Source organism: Pseudoliparis swirei, chromosome 24 (assembly GCF_029220125.1).
Source record: "Pseudoliparis swirei isolate HS2019 ecotype Mariana Trench chromosome 24, NWPU_hadal_v1, whole genome shotgun sequence".
NCBI classification, from domain to species: Eukaryota; Metazoa; Chordata; class Actinopteri; order Perciformes; family Liparidae; genus Pseudoliparis; species Pseudoliparis swirei.
In genome coordinates, this window is record NC_079411.1 from 5,842,682 (window position 1) to 5,857,201 (window position 14,520).

The following is a 14,520-nucleotide window of genomic DNA, read 5'->3' on the forward strand; positions in this document are numbered from 1 at the left end:
AAAGTATTTTTCTTCTTCTTTATTTAAAAAAAAACCCCCATAATTTAATCTCCAACTACACTCGACTGTTTACACATTTGACTGAGTTGTGTTGTTGTTTTTGTTTTGAAATGCTCCGTGGCCACGCACACACGACCCCGCCCCCCCCCCCCCTCTTATTCCCAGCCTTTTGGACCCACCTGCGTTCCGGAGCTTCTTGTTGCGGTACACGGAGAAGATGACCAGGAGGTTGCCCAGGATGTCGACCACGATGGTGAAGATGAGGAAGCAGCCCAAAGTTGTGGTCACCCACGGCGGGCGGTTCAGGACGGCGTCGCTGGGGTCTGTCGAGGAGCTGTTCAGGTGAGACCCATTTATAACCATTGTACAACTTTTTACTCAACTGGGCCCGAATTCTAACCGCGCCGCGACTCCCCGGGACTCGTCCCCCCCTCTCGGTGGCGGGGTGCTGAAGCCTCCCGCGGCTTTCCTCTTCATCTTTTCCACGCGCGCTTCTCCCCCACCACCTCCTCCTTCTTTTTCTCCTTCTTCTTCTTTTTATACTCCTCCTCCTCCTCCTTCTTCTTCTTCTCCCCCCCGCGTGGACTGCGCCCGGCTGCCGTGGACCCGCTGTGGAAGTCTCCCCCTCGCGCTGCTCGCCTCGGTGTCACTTCTGCGCGCGCGTGCCATTCACTTTGTCGGCTCGCGCGTGTGACATGAAGCTGCCAACTTCAAACGCTCGCAGCGTGTGACCGCGCAGCCCCGGAGAGGCGCGCTTTTTATGTCGCTGGGGAGGGGGGGGGGAATGATGCCGCCTGGTGGCCGAGAGACGCAACTGCAGCGCGCTGGCGCTCGGGAGGAGTCCTACTTCTTTGGTTTATTTATTTATTTGTTCATTTACCGGATGCGTGTTCATTCATGGCTTTGCGGTCGCTCCGCTCTGCCCTATCTCTGAAGCCCATTCATCTGAAGGAATCATTCATGGTTTGACGTTATCTGTTTCTGGGAAACAAAGACCACACAAACCACCTTCACGCGCCATTGAGACATTTAGAGGAATTGTGATTTATACTGATTCGGTTTGAACATTATTATTATTATTAAATAATATATAATATTAAATAATAATAATAATAATAATATATTTCTTTTTTTGCCCAATACCATTTACATGTATTTTAACATGTTTAACAATATAAGGCTATCGTACTGGCTTCAGTGAAACCACAAAGTCTCCCACAATGTGTGCATATATATTTATATATATATATTTGTATATATACATAGTATATATATGTATATACAACTACTAATAATGTAGTTTGTTTGAGCATCCCAGAGAATGTAAGATGGAGTTTCCATTATGATAGAAAGCCATTATGATATTGTTGATGAATGATGTTCGCTATAAATGGGTCACCTCACCCCTCCCCCCACCAACCACACACACACACACACATCTCTGCAGCCCATTCACAATGTGTTTTTTTTGTCATAATACAATGTGAAACCTCCCATTCAAAGGGTTACTTTCAACCTGTGAATATGAGGATATATGCCTCCATCCATATGGTGTTATGGTACTCAGCTGGTTCGTACACTTGTCTGTCCGTTAAAACGATTTAAAGAACATTTGAGTGCTTCTGTCGAAGGTCTAAACAAATGAAGCATTGTTGAGAATCGGGCGCAGTCGCTCAGACCAAATGGACTTGGCTTGTGAAAGCGGCAGTCGGCCGGTGCCCAGTTGCCCTTGAGCAACGCATTGAACCCTCGACTTTCTGCCCCACCACATCGCGCTGGCATCGCTCCACAACTCCACACATGTGTGCCTAATGAAAATAACAACAGAGGTAAAATGGTTGAATTCCCCTAAAAGGGATTATTTAAATGCTTCTTGAAAAACACTAAAGAAAAAAAGGATACAAAAAGAGAGAAAGAAACACATAATCTAGTTGTGTGCAGTTATTTGTCTGTTTTCCTCTCCGGTGTTTTTCCTCTAATTTCCTTCTGTACATTTCTGTTTTGCAGACCTTGTTCCGGTTTCTTTCCAGTCATGACCTTTCATTGACCTTCTGGTAGATCTCCATATGTGTTGCTTATGGCACGGCCACATCTCCCCCTCCGTAAGTAAAGAAATGATTATGATGGAACGCCTCGACTTGTTCACATGTGATTAGTCTTAATGCAATCAAATCTTTACATCTAAAAATATATATTTTTTTGAGGATGCCACTGAGTGTGGTTAGCAGGTCTGTCTTTCAATCAGGGGGTTGGAGGTTCAATCCCCGCCCTAGTCGATGTGTCCTTGAGCAAGACACTTAACCCTGAATTGCTCCCTGTAGTTGCATCTACGGTGTATGAATGTAACAGGATTGTAAGTCGCTTTGGATAAAGGCGTCAGCTAAATGACATGTAATGTAATGTAATGTAAAACGAATGTATTTTACATTTTGTCAGAAGGGGATACAAATTTTTTTTCGCCTCCACAGCCTCTGAGCCCCCGCCATGTGAGCGGTTCCCATGGCAGCGGTTGACTGATTTAAGGGCGCGACCATTGCTATAGAAACACGCTCGTCAACCCCCCGCGTGCTGCCGCGACCTAACTGAGCTAACTACTAACGAGTACAGGTGCGAAGCTAAACGACAATATGCATTTTTAGAGGGAGACACAGGTGGATTTTCACTTTTTTATTAAACTCTTGTTCTGGAAGAATGACTCTTGTCCAATCCCAGAGGTTATTCATAGCAGAACTGCATATTTCAATATAAAACTGACATTTTTATTATGAGTTCGCAGTTTGTCCCGGTAACTTGATAAAAAAAAAAGTAAAAAAATGAAATCTCACTGGAACCCTGTGACCCACAATATATCGGATGGACAATGGACACTCTTGGTAATCAAGCCCCAAAAAACAAGAATGTATATTCAGATTCAGTCTTTATTGGCCTCTTGAGGGCATTTGTTTTCCCAGTTTGCAAACACACAGAAATAAACAAAGGAAGAACATAACAACAACAACAACAGACTATTAAAGTGTGCCCGGGCTATAAAAAGCAATAATGGCTGATTGGTTGTCTGAATCTGAGGCCAAAGGGGGCGGAGGCAGAATCATTGGGGGGGGGGGTAAACAAGTAAAGGTAAATTTATCAAAAAAAAAAATAAAAAACACAAAAAATATGTCTTCCTGTAAATCCGTAGTTAATAGTTCCTCACCTGTTTATTATAAATCATTTCTGCAGGGGACACTTTGTTTTGGTTCTGACCCTCTTGCTTTGAGGACGGCGGCATGCTGCAAGGGTTCACACTTTTACTGACAAAAGGAGAAACAGGATGACCCCCCCCCCCCCCATCAGCGCCGGCTTCGTGCACACGGCCATGAGCCGGGGCGATGAACCAGAAATACCTTTATTATTGTGCTGATTGAGCTCCTTTGAATATGAAGTGAAATGAACTGACAAACTAGAGAGAGAGAGAGCTAGAGAGAGAGAGAGAGAGAGAGAGAGAGAGAGAGAGAGAACCATGTGGCTCCAGAGATAGGTAGATAGATAGATAGATATATACTTTATTAATCCCCAAGAGGACATTTTTCGTCACAGTAGCAGCACCAATAAACTAAACACACGAGAATAAAAAATAAAATATAAAATACAGGGATGAAAGATATAGATGTATACAAGAAGTATACAAAGTAAAATATAAAATAAAATATATATGTATACAACATATATGCATACACAATACAATACTAATGACTGCAGTGTAAAATTAAATTAAATATAAAATATTAAATATATATATTAAATATAGACAGAGTGATAAAAATATTAAATATAGACAGAGTGATAAAAATATTAAATATAGACAGAGTAAAATCACGACCAAACCGAGACGACGCAGGTTCGCGAGAGAGCGTTCGGAGTCTGGTTTGTGGGGGAGGGAAAGGGCAGACAGGTGATGAGGACAGGAGGGTGCCGGGAGGAAACCCCCCACCACACACACACACACACACACACACACACACGCACACACACACATCCTCGTTCGGAAATGAGGAGACAGAAGTAATGTGGTGGTGCGGCCCCGGCATGTCTCTGCTGCTCCACCGGTCATTGCTACATCCCACGGAGAAACAAGAGTGTTTGCTTTTATACGCCTTGCGCTCCCTCCCCCACCCCCCCTCCTCCCTCATCTCCTCTTACCCCCCCTCCCCCACCAATCGTCCGGTTGCCATGACAACAGCGGTGCTCCACCCAGGAAAGAGATGTGTATGCTGGTAGAAAGAGGATTATTGGGGTCAATGTTCTCCCAGTGCGTGTGTGTGTGTGTGTGTGTGTGTGTCTCTCTCTCTCTGTCGCACACGCACACATGTTTTCATGTGATTATGCACAAGCACACCGGTTAACACTGTAACTGGTTTAGCGTGAATGGAGCCGGACAATTCCTGTTCCTGTTTAGTTTTTGTTGTTGTTGCTAATTTAATGAATTCGTCCCCCCCCCGTCCCCCCACCTCCGGGAAGTTAAACCGAACGACTCCTTTTCCACTGATTGACATTCATGGATTTGTATTGATGTATTTGTATTATTTAAAACCAATGATCAGGTTTCCCAGCTCCTTTAAAGGGCGACTCCACGGATTTACTTTTGACCACTTGTAAAAGTTGAGGGGGTTGCAAAATACAGCTTGAAAAACACTGAATCCTACATTTACTGGATATTATTGTTAGATCCTCTCCGAATAATAAATGCACAGTTCTTAAAAAATACACCTTTATACCAAGAATTCAAATATAGCAAATGATAAAACTAAACACACACAAAACATCACAGAAAATGCCAAAGAAAACCGTGGTTTCAACAAGTGCTCAAACATAGAGAACTTAAACACAACAACTCCCCTTTCACTCCGACACAATCACACAAGTTGGAGTTTCATTCTTTGGATTTGAAAAGAGTTTCACAAAAAGACATCGATTACTTTTATGTAGGCCAGAAGAAAAAGGACGCCGTGTGAAATGATGAAGACGGTGGTGGTCCATTCGGGGCACTGGGCACATTGTCGCCGCTGAACTTTTCCAATCACTGAGAAAATATGAACAGCCGGTCCTGGAACTGAAATATAAAAAAAACTTTGCTCGAGGAGTTGGCAAACCTGAAATGGCAAAGTTGGCCAGTCTCCAAGCACAAGGCGCTGACCGCCTCATGATGTCTTGACAAAACTGAAGACGTCTATTTTCACAGGCGGACGAGAGCTCCTCGTGATGAGAGAACTGGTCCTCCTTTAAACCCATTCCAGGGGGACACAGTCATTACTGTCACGCAACTGATCCCACGGGATATTTACACGACGGGAGTTTTTTTTATACATTTGTTCCTCCCATCATCTGCTGCCTCCGACCGCGGCCGCCTCCACAATGGTCTTTGTTCCCCCCAGTGGCCCAGGGTTCCTCTGCATAGAACAATGTTGGGGGCAGACAGCTGTCGTGAGTCAACGTTATTATCTGCTCTTATTCCCTTTGTAGAGATCAGACCTTTCTGGGTCGGGGGGGACTATAATTCTCATGAATGACTGGGCGGGTTTTACTCCTCTGACGTGTTTAAACAACACGATGGCGTCTTGTTAATCACCCATCGCCGTTTCCCTCAGACACTTCTGTTTGGTTTGACTTGATATTTGACATATTTCATATTTGCATTTTGTCAGAGGATCCTCAACGTGCGTCTATAAAAAGTCTTGCGCTCACATTCTGTGCAAACCAGAGTGTGAGGAAGTGTGATCGGTGGAGAACTAATCACGTACGACTGCTTTGACTTTCGGCAGGAACAAGTTTAGCAAAAGTAAATACAAATAAAATTATATATATATATATATATATGTATCTATCTCTCTCTCTCTCTATATATATATATATATATATACACATATATGTATATTTATGTATCTATACAGGACTGTCTCAGAAAATTTGAATATTGTGATAGTTCTTTATTTTCTGTAATGCAATTAAAAAAACAAAAATGTCATGCATTCTGGATTCATTACAAATCAACTGAAATATTGCAAGCCTTTTATTCTTTTAATATTGCTGATTATGGCTTACAGCTTAAGAAAACTCTAAAATCCTATCTCATAAAATTTGAATATTTCCTCAGACCAAGTAAAAAAAAAGATTTATAACAGCAAAACTAAATCAAACATTTGAAAATGTGTTTCCAGGTGTTTCGAGTTAATTAGACGATTCAAGTGATTTGTTTAATACCCTACTAGTATACTTTTTCATGATATTCTAATATTTAGAAATAGGATATTTGAGTTTTCTTAAGCTGTAAGCCATAATCAGCAATATTAAAAGAATAAAAGGCTTGCAATATTTCAGTTGATTTGTAATGAATCCAGAATGCATGACATTTTTGTTTTTTTAATTGCATTACAGAAAATAAAGAACTTTATCACAATATTCTAATTTTCTGAGACAGTCCTGTATATGTATTTATATATATATTTTAAAGAATATAGTATATATATATATATATATATATATATACATACATAAATATACATTTATATGTATACATATATATATATATTAATTTATATACATATATTTTATATATTTTTTAGTAACAAAATAAAGTGTCCTTTTGGCTGAAGACGCGTTATCACGGGTAGACAGAGCAGCGTGGGGGAAGTTTACGTCATGTGATCACTGATCCATGAATCTGTTTATTTGGCTGATTTGTGATCCTTCAGCCGGAAGGATCCACGCAGTGAAAGCATTTGATCAGACTCATTGGGTCTCTCCCGGACGCCCTCCGTCAGGCCTCCGTCAGGCCTCCGTCAGGCTGCTCTCATGAGCTGTCGTGTGCTGCCATCTTGTGGCTGTCCGGCAGTACTGCAGGTCCGCAGCCTCCCGAGCGATAAGATCGTCCCGCGAAGCCCTGGAGCGGAGCGCCCTCTTCTCCCACAGCGCTGCATTTCGCGATTCCATAGTATGAATAATGCATTAATGGAAAATCTTAATTTATTTAATGCAACAACATCTGGTGCCATTTCCCCGAGTTAATTGGATCCACCGAGCATGAGATTAAGCAGCACATGATTGATTGCAAAGTGACTCGAATACCAACCACTGCTGGAGTTTGGGATATCTATTCTTAGGCCTATATGTTTTTGAACACGTTAAGTGGGAATTGTCCAACAAATTGTTTTTGTTGGCGTAGAAAACACAGAGATAGAGCCAGGGATGTAAACTAGTTAAAACCAAGTGTTCTGAATTTAAAACTGAATAAGATTTAATTTGGATTTGGTCAATATTTTAAAGGATATATCTATATTGTGGAAACTTATAGTACTCAGATCTGGTCCTTGTTCTGAAAGCCCAAAAATGTGAGCTGTTCCTTTTAAATATTAGACTTGCAGGCTTGCTATATTATTAAAGACTGAAAAATCAATGACACTTTATTATTTCCGATGTCTAACCTCCCCTTCCTCTCTAAGATCCTTAAAAAAGTGACTTTCTACATCATAATATTTTATTTGAGGAGTTTCAGTCAGGATTTAGAAAACACAGCACAGAGACAGCACTGGTGAAAATTACAAATGACCTCTTAATGGCAGCAGATAAAGGACTCCTCTCTGTGCTGGTCTTGTTAGACCTTAGTGCTGCATTCGACACCATTGACCATGACATCCTGTTACAGAGACTGGAGCAGTCGATTGGCATTTCAGGCACCGCACTAAGTTGGTTTAAATCCTATTTATCAGATCGATCTCAGTTTGTATTTGTAAACGATGACGCCTCGATGACCACCAACGTTAGTCACGGAGTTCCACAAGGTTCTGTTCTTGGACCAATTTTATTTACCTTATACATGCTTCCTTTGGGCAATATTATCAGGAAACACTCCATAAACTTTCATTGTTATGAAGATGATACTCAATTATATCTATCGATCAAACCAGAGGAGAGCAACCAACTCAGTGACATTCAAGCATGTCTTAAAGACATAAAAACTTGGATGACCTGCAACTTCTTGATGTTAAACTCAGACAAAACTGAAGTAATTTTACTCGGCCCTCAGCACCTCAGGGATCAGGGATTGTTTCTATTTCTTGGGAGTTTTTCCTGATCCGATGTGAGGTCCTGGGTCAGGGATGTCGTATGTGCACCGACCGTAAAGCCCTCTGAGGCAAATTTGTAATTTGTGATATTTGGCTGTACAAAATAAACTGAATTGAATTGAAATGAAGGTCTTTAGATTTATTACTGCAGATTAAAGGCTCATTATGAAAAAAAAAGTACAACTCTGATGTTGCCAGGTGGCACTATGACAAAATACAGTTGCACACGCATTTCACACCAAATTGTGATTCAAAAGTTGTTCTGAAAAATGTCTCATTTAATTAAGCCTCGATACATTTATCAATAACATCCGAAGTTAAGTAAGTATGTCTCATGTGTCAAGTGCTCCTGAGATTGTATTCAGTGTTCATTAGAGAGAAGCTGAGGAGAGTTCCGTCTCGGCCAACAACGGCATAAATGGAGCGACTGCGGCCGTGGCCCCGAAGGTCAAAAGGTCACCTCTCGCTGCAAAGCCCAGGAGGAAGAACAGTCTGTCCCGCAGTCCAGGTACCAGGGTCATGTTAGTTCACCACCCCGGTGCGAGACAACCGGGGTTTATTGACACAAGCGGCCGCAGGGAGCCCAAGGAGGGCGGTGACACGGAGCCGCCAGACTGTACGGTGGCCCAGAGGGCTCACTAATCTCTCTCGGGACTCTTTAAACCAGAGAATCCCGTCCCTCATAGATCCAACTCGTCTCTGATAGGTCTGTTGCTTTCTCCATCATGATCAATGTAATTGACACCAGGTGCGCTGCAATCAGGCCGCGGCACAGGTAATCAAGGGAAATGAGAGGCACCTGGGCTCCACGATGACACACTGCCTTTGTTTTCTCCTTTTTGATAGAAAAGATGTCTCAATGACTTTTTTAAATTATCATTACTGGGCTTTAAGTGCAGACTGAAATAATATGAACTATTTTAGCGTAACGTATTTATTAGCTGCAGCATTTCCATAACGTTTTTGCCGTCCCATACAGACATATTTGGCCTCTGTGAAAACTTTGGGATGTCCACAAGAATAAATAAATCAAGTTGTGAGTATTGTTGCAGCGTTGGCTGCGTGCCGTATCTTTGTAGTGACTGACCCATCGGCCCGCTAAAGAAGATAAACACTGCGTCGTTGCTCTGAAAATGTTTATTGTCACCGTATATTCGACTTAAAAATGTCATTTATCACATACGTTGCATTACATTGTTGGGCTGCAACTGCCTGTTATTTCCCCTGATTATTAGTTAATATAGCCAACAATCTTCTCAAATAGTTGAATAATCATGTAATTTACAACAAATAAAATACAGTGACCCAAACAATACCAGTGAGAGCTTTGAGTCCGGCTTACGGCTACGACTTGGTTCTATTCATAAATTCAGTTGGGAAATAATTGCACACAGACGGCAGAGATATTTCTTAGGAATAATTTATTGCCAGTAGGAAAGCGTGAGCTTGTGGCAGTATTCAATAAAAACCTTAACAAGACCATAGCATTGCTCACACACGCACACAGACACCTGAAAAAGTCACGTGTCCATGGATAACTCTGCACTATAAATATATTGGGTCCCATTTTCTTGGTGGAAAAATAAAGAGGTTCCAAAGTCAAAATTTACAAACAAACAAATAAAAAGAATATGCAGTCGTTCATTGAAGACCCTTTTTTGAAATGAGCAGGAGACAATAAACGTTACGAGTACACTGTGTTTGGAAAGCCACGCTCTTTTCTTCGCTCTTTTTTTAACGTTTCCTCTTTTTTTGTTTGTGAATGTAAGCACCGTAAGGCTGATAATGTCACACCATCTAACTCTTTTTGTTGTTGTTGAAAATAAAAGCATAGAATATCTACAAAACCTAGTAAACTTTGAAATCAAAACTGTACATTTAAATTTACATTGAAAATGAGGACTTGTATAAAAACATTTTTGCTTGGTTGTATTTTATAGAAACAGAGATATTGTCGTGAAATATTCTTTTCTTCTTTTCTTCTCATGATGCTCTTCGTGTTGCCCATTGAAATGTTGAGCCTTCGGACCGCCCGCTTCCCGCGGACGGTGACAGTCACTGAGAGCGATGGCGCTGCCGACTCAGAGGGGGAGGAGTTAAGATGCGACAGAGTCTCTCCGATAGCGCCGTGAGATCTTCTCTCAACAACCCCTGTGTTTGGATTAATCGTGTGTGTCAATGTCTGCGCATGTGTGTGTGGGTGGTGTGTGAGAAGGGGGGGCGGCATAATGTGTGGCTGTGGGGGTTCAGGCCCTTTAGTTTGGATCCAGTGTCAGACTTCAGTGTGCTGTTGGGAGTCGAGCGCCGGGATGACCAGCTGCTCGAAGTGGCCCTCGTCGCCGCTCTCGTAGTCGCTGATCATCACCTCGGACTCCCCGCAGCACGCGGACATGTCCGAGCAGGAGGCGGTGGACGTGTACAGAGACATGGACGTGTCGTCCAGAGCCGAGGAGTCAAAGTCCCGACTGCGACCTAAAGGATAGCCCCCTCTGGCGGCGCCGGCGGCCCCGCGGCCCTCGCTGTCGGCCCCGTCGCTCGGGTAGGAGTGCTGCGGCAGGTACTGGTTAAGGTCGTAGAGCCGCGGCAGCGCCGGGCGCCGGCGGACCGCGGCCGGGCTGCCCGGACCGGTCGCGGACGGGCCGTAATCTCGGGCCGCGGGCCGCGGCGCGTCGCCGTACTCCGGCGGCGGCGGCAGGTCGTCGTTGGCGTGGAAGTCCTCCGGCGGCGGCGGGAAGTCGCTCTCGATGTCGAAGCCGCCGGGATAGTAGTCGGTGTCGATGGCACTCGGGTCGCTGTACAGCGGGGCGGGCGACTCCACAACCTCATACTGGGGGAACTCCTTGATTCCAGGAAGTTGAACACTCGGCATCCAATCAGACGTGTCCCAGTGGTATCCTGTTGGAGGGGGAGGAGCCCAAACACACGTTAGCATCCCGCCCCAAAGATCACACACACAACAGTTCAGAGCGTGTTAATGTTAAAAACCCACACCATGCAACAACAACAACAACAACAACACAACACACGGGTCATAAACACGTCACCCCACATCGTGAACTTTAAAACATTCACATATTTACAGAGTGATATTGAGCTGTATCATTTGTACCGTTATGTCTTGTTTTAGTCATACCGTGTCAAAGAAATTGCAAAATCTCAATTGTTCTATCTTGTATATTTAAACCGTAAACATATATATAAAATGTGTATCTCTGTCCTCCGTATCGCTCTACAGCTCCGATTGGCTACGCCCGACTCTGCCGTATCTAATCAAATACAGAGGCTATTATTTAAATATTTCTAATTATAATAACTCATGTGCAAATACGTCAAATGATTGAAGATGACGTCAAACCAACTGCGTAAAGAAACACATTATATTTACAAAAAATAATACTTTGCGTGATGTAACTTTCTAGATGACTAAACCGATTAATTCATTTTATTATATATTTAATATTTTTGTATTTGATTTGATTTGTCATTGGTGTTGTGTATATGTACATATATATTTTGTTTTGTATTTTACTTTGTATACTTCTATATCTTTCATCCCTGTTTTTATATTTTGTGTTTTGTTTTTTATTCTTGTGTGTTTGGTTTATTGGTGCTGCTACTGTTACGACAAATTTCCCCTTGGGGATTAATAAAGTATATATCTATCTATTTGGGATTTAAGTGTTGAAACGACTTCTATCCAGTCCGTTCAAGTCCGTTAGTCACCGAGCAGAAACCTCTCGTCATGTGAAGCTCGGGTTAACGTCACAGCATCAACACCATGCAGGGGGATGTTCTGAGGGGAATAATACGAAGCACCCGAAGAGGCGCTCAGTACCACGCCGGCTCGGCCCGACCCAGCCGGCGTAACCCTCTCCTCGTTCAGCGGCGCAGTTAGTGGCGGTTAAGAGGGGGCGGGATCAGGGAGGGGGGAGGGACACCAATGGACATCAGGCAAACAAAGATGTAAAAAAAGTCACCTCTTGGGTTGTTGAGATCATGAGCCAAAAAAGACTCTTTACATGAGGCGAGAAAGGAGGAGAAGGAGAGAGAGAACAAGTCACATTAGAACCTGAGGAGGAGGAACAGTCGGCTGAGAACAGGACATGAGGATGATGAGGATGATGATGGTGACAGGTCTGCCATTCTCTTCAACAAACTTCTTCAAAAGGAGCGTCATCAAAAAGTTGGCGACGGTCAACACCGCGAAGGCGACCCGCTCGTTTCATTTAGGATTTGCTTTTCAATTAGCGGCCGAGTCTTAAAACCGGAGAACACGCCGGGGTCGAATGAAGGTCGTCGGTGTAAGACAATGGCAGCGCTTCTGACCGGCTCCTCGCGTCCCAACAGAGAGGACAAAGGAAGCGGCAGCGACAGTCACCATGGAGGCGGGAGAGGGAGGAGCCTCAGCATGGGGACAAACGCTGGAATAATATCTAAAAACAAGGGGGGGGACACAGTGGGGGACATGGGGGGGACACGGTGGGGGCGACATGTGGGGGCGACATGGGGGGACACGGTGGGGGACATGGTGGGGACATGGTGGGGGGACATGGGGGGACACGGTGGGGGGGACACAGTGGGGGGACACGGGGGGGGACACGGTTGGGGGACATGGTGGGAGGACATGGGGGGGGACACGGTGGGGGACATGGTGGGGGGACACAGTGGGGGACACGGGGGACACAGTGGGGGACACGGTTGGGGACACGGTGGGGGACACAGTGGGGGACATGTGGGGGGACACGGGGGACACGGTTGGGGACATGGTGGGAGGACATGGGGGGGGACACGGTGGGGGGACATGGTGGGGGGACACGGTGGGGACACTTCCCAGAACTGTTGCTGGACAAGGGACAAACTTTTCTTTTTTTTAAACACTTCATGTCGGGGGAGGGTGTTTCATGACTGGGCACAAGACGGTGGCGGAAGGCAAAGCAGTGGGAGAGGGGGGGGGGGGAGGGTCTGGTCTTGTTTGTGCAAGATAACACAACAACAACAACCACAACAACAACATACTGAGATGCTACGGGGTGCCATTGACGGTACAGATGGAAGAATCGGCGAAATTCCCAAGGATAAAAACACATGTCCACCCCCGAACAGGGAGCAGAGCCCATGGTGATATGTTCCTTGGTGTTCGCTCTAAACATGACGGGGGGGAATAAAGAAGAGACAAAAGAAAAGAGAAGAAAAGGCATGCGAGTAAATAAAAAAGGGGGGGAAAAAATGAAAAGCAAGAGCAGACAACGGCCTCGTGATGGATTTTCAAAACAGAACATAAGTGATCGCTGAGTAAGTCATCAAACTCCTTTTGAACACCGGTAAACAGGGTCAGAATGTTTTAATGTATATATATATATATATATACTCACACATATATATATGTATATATATATATATATATATACATATATATATAATCCCAGGAGAATTACACAGTAAAAGTTGTTGATTGCTTCCGTCTGTACCGGTAGTGATTGAGGACTTACAGGCTGGACCTCCCTAATTAAAACCTTGTTCTGGATCTGTGGACTGATTTGATCCATATGGGAGCTGAAGCCCCGCAGCAAAGAGAAAGAGAAGAGAACATGTGACCCCAGAGCAACAATCGGGCCCTCCGGCCTGAGCATGCAGACACAGAGTGAGCGTCGACACCGACGAGGCTCTACAGACATGGCATCTCATACATGTGACACGTTATCAAAATGTGGAGTTTAAACTCTTCTGTGTCGTTAGTCGTCCTCGGCGGACCCGGCCGACATACCGTTGTCGTCGCAGGACTCGGACTGGAAGGAGCTGAGGGACTGGACCTCGGACATGCTGCCCCTGGTGCTGTACGGGTGGCAGGCGCTGTCCTCCGCCGGCTTCTTGCTCAGACACGGATCCAAGTCCACCACTTTGGCTGGAGGAGGAAGCACAATTTGTGAAAGAGTTGGAAAAATCTCGAAAGAAAATTGAATAAAAACAACCCGTGTGGTTGAAATCCATTCATGTGTGGAATACAACATCACTGTTGTGTTAGATGTTGCTGTTTCTGATTTTATAGCATTCTCCTCCATGTATATTGATGAAAACAGGACCGAACGTGCACTCTCTTAAGTGCCAATATATGAAGCAATATGTCAAATATATGCAAAATCATATAGAACACGGGAAGGGCGCTTCGAGAGTTCTCCATAAGTGGAGCGCATTGATTTATTAACGCTTTCCCGTCATCCTGCAGACACACAAACAAACAGAACCGAAGAGATGGCGTCCTTGTAGGAGGTTGTGCTGGAATGTATGTTCCATGAGCTCCACGGATATGCTTGAGGCAAAAGCTCTTATCATATATTAAACTATGAAACTAGAAAAAATTGGAATTCCCTTGGACTTCAGTATTTGGTTCACAACTTTCCTGACAAGAGCTTCATCACTTGGT

At 44.1% G+C, this 14,520-nt stretch overlaps 2 protein-coding genes and 1 long non-coding RNA gene across 5 annotated transcripts in view; 1 reads left to right on the forward strand and 2 right to left on the reverse strand.

Moving 5' to 3' along the window:
• The window catches only part of mtnr1aa (melatonin receptor 1A a), a 41,110-nt gene extending 40,634 nt beyond the window's left edge, over positions 1-476 (reverse strand). Inside the window, exon 1 of the mRNA XM_056410126.1 lies at positions 180-476. Coding sequence (XP_056266101.1) covers positions 180-363 — 184 coding nt within the window. The 5' untranslated portion in view covers positions 364-476. The remainder of the gene's footprint in view (positions 1-179) is intronic.
• LOC130190619 (uncharacterized) lies at positions 268-13,918 on the forward strand. Its single transcript, XR_008831003.1, has 3 exons — positions 268-342; positions 2,008-2,102; positions 13,836-13,918. It is a non-coding gene; the product is annotated as an uncharacterized LOC130190619 (long non-coding RNA).
• Positions 9,222-14,520, reverse strand: part of fat1a (FAT atypical cadherin 1a) — a 75,925-nt gene continuing 70,626 nt past the window's right edge. For 2 of the 3 annotated variants that reach the window (XM_056410123.1, XM_056410125.1), the window contains exons 27-29: positions 13,864-14,001; positions 12,077-12,112; positions 9,222-10,994 (exon numbers count right to left, since the gene is read on the reverse strand). In XM_056410123.1, coding sequence (XP_056266098.1) covers positions 10,372-10,994; positions 12,077-12,112; positions 13,864-14,001 — 797 coding nt within the window. In that variant the 3' untranslated portion in view covers positions 9,222-10,371. The remainder of the gene's footprint in view (positions 10,995-12,076; positions 12,113-13,863; positions 14,002-14,520) is intronic. The other variant, XM_056410124.1, reaches the window with a different exon arrangement.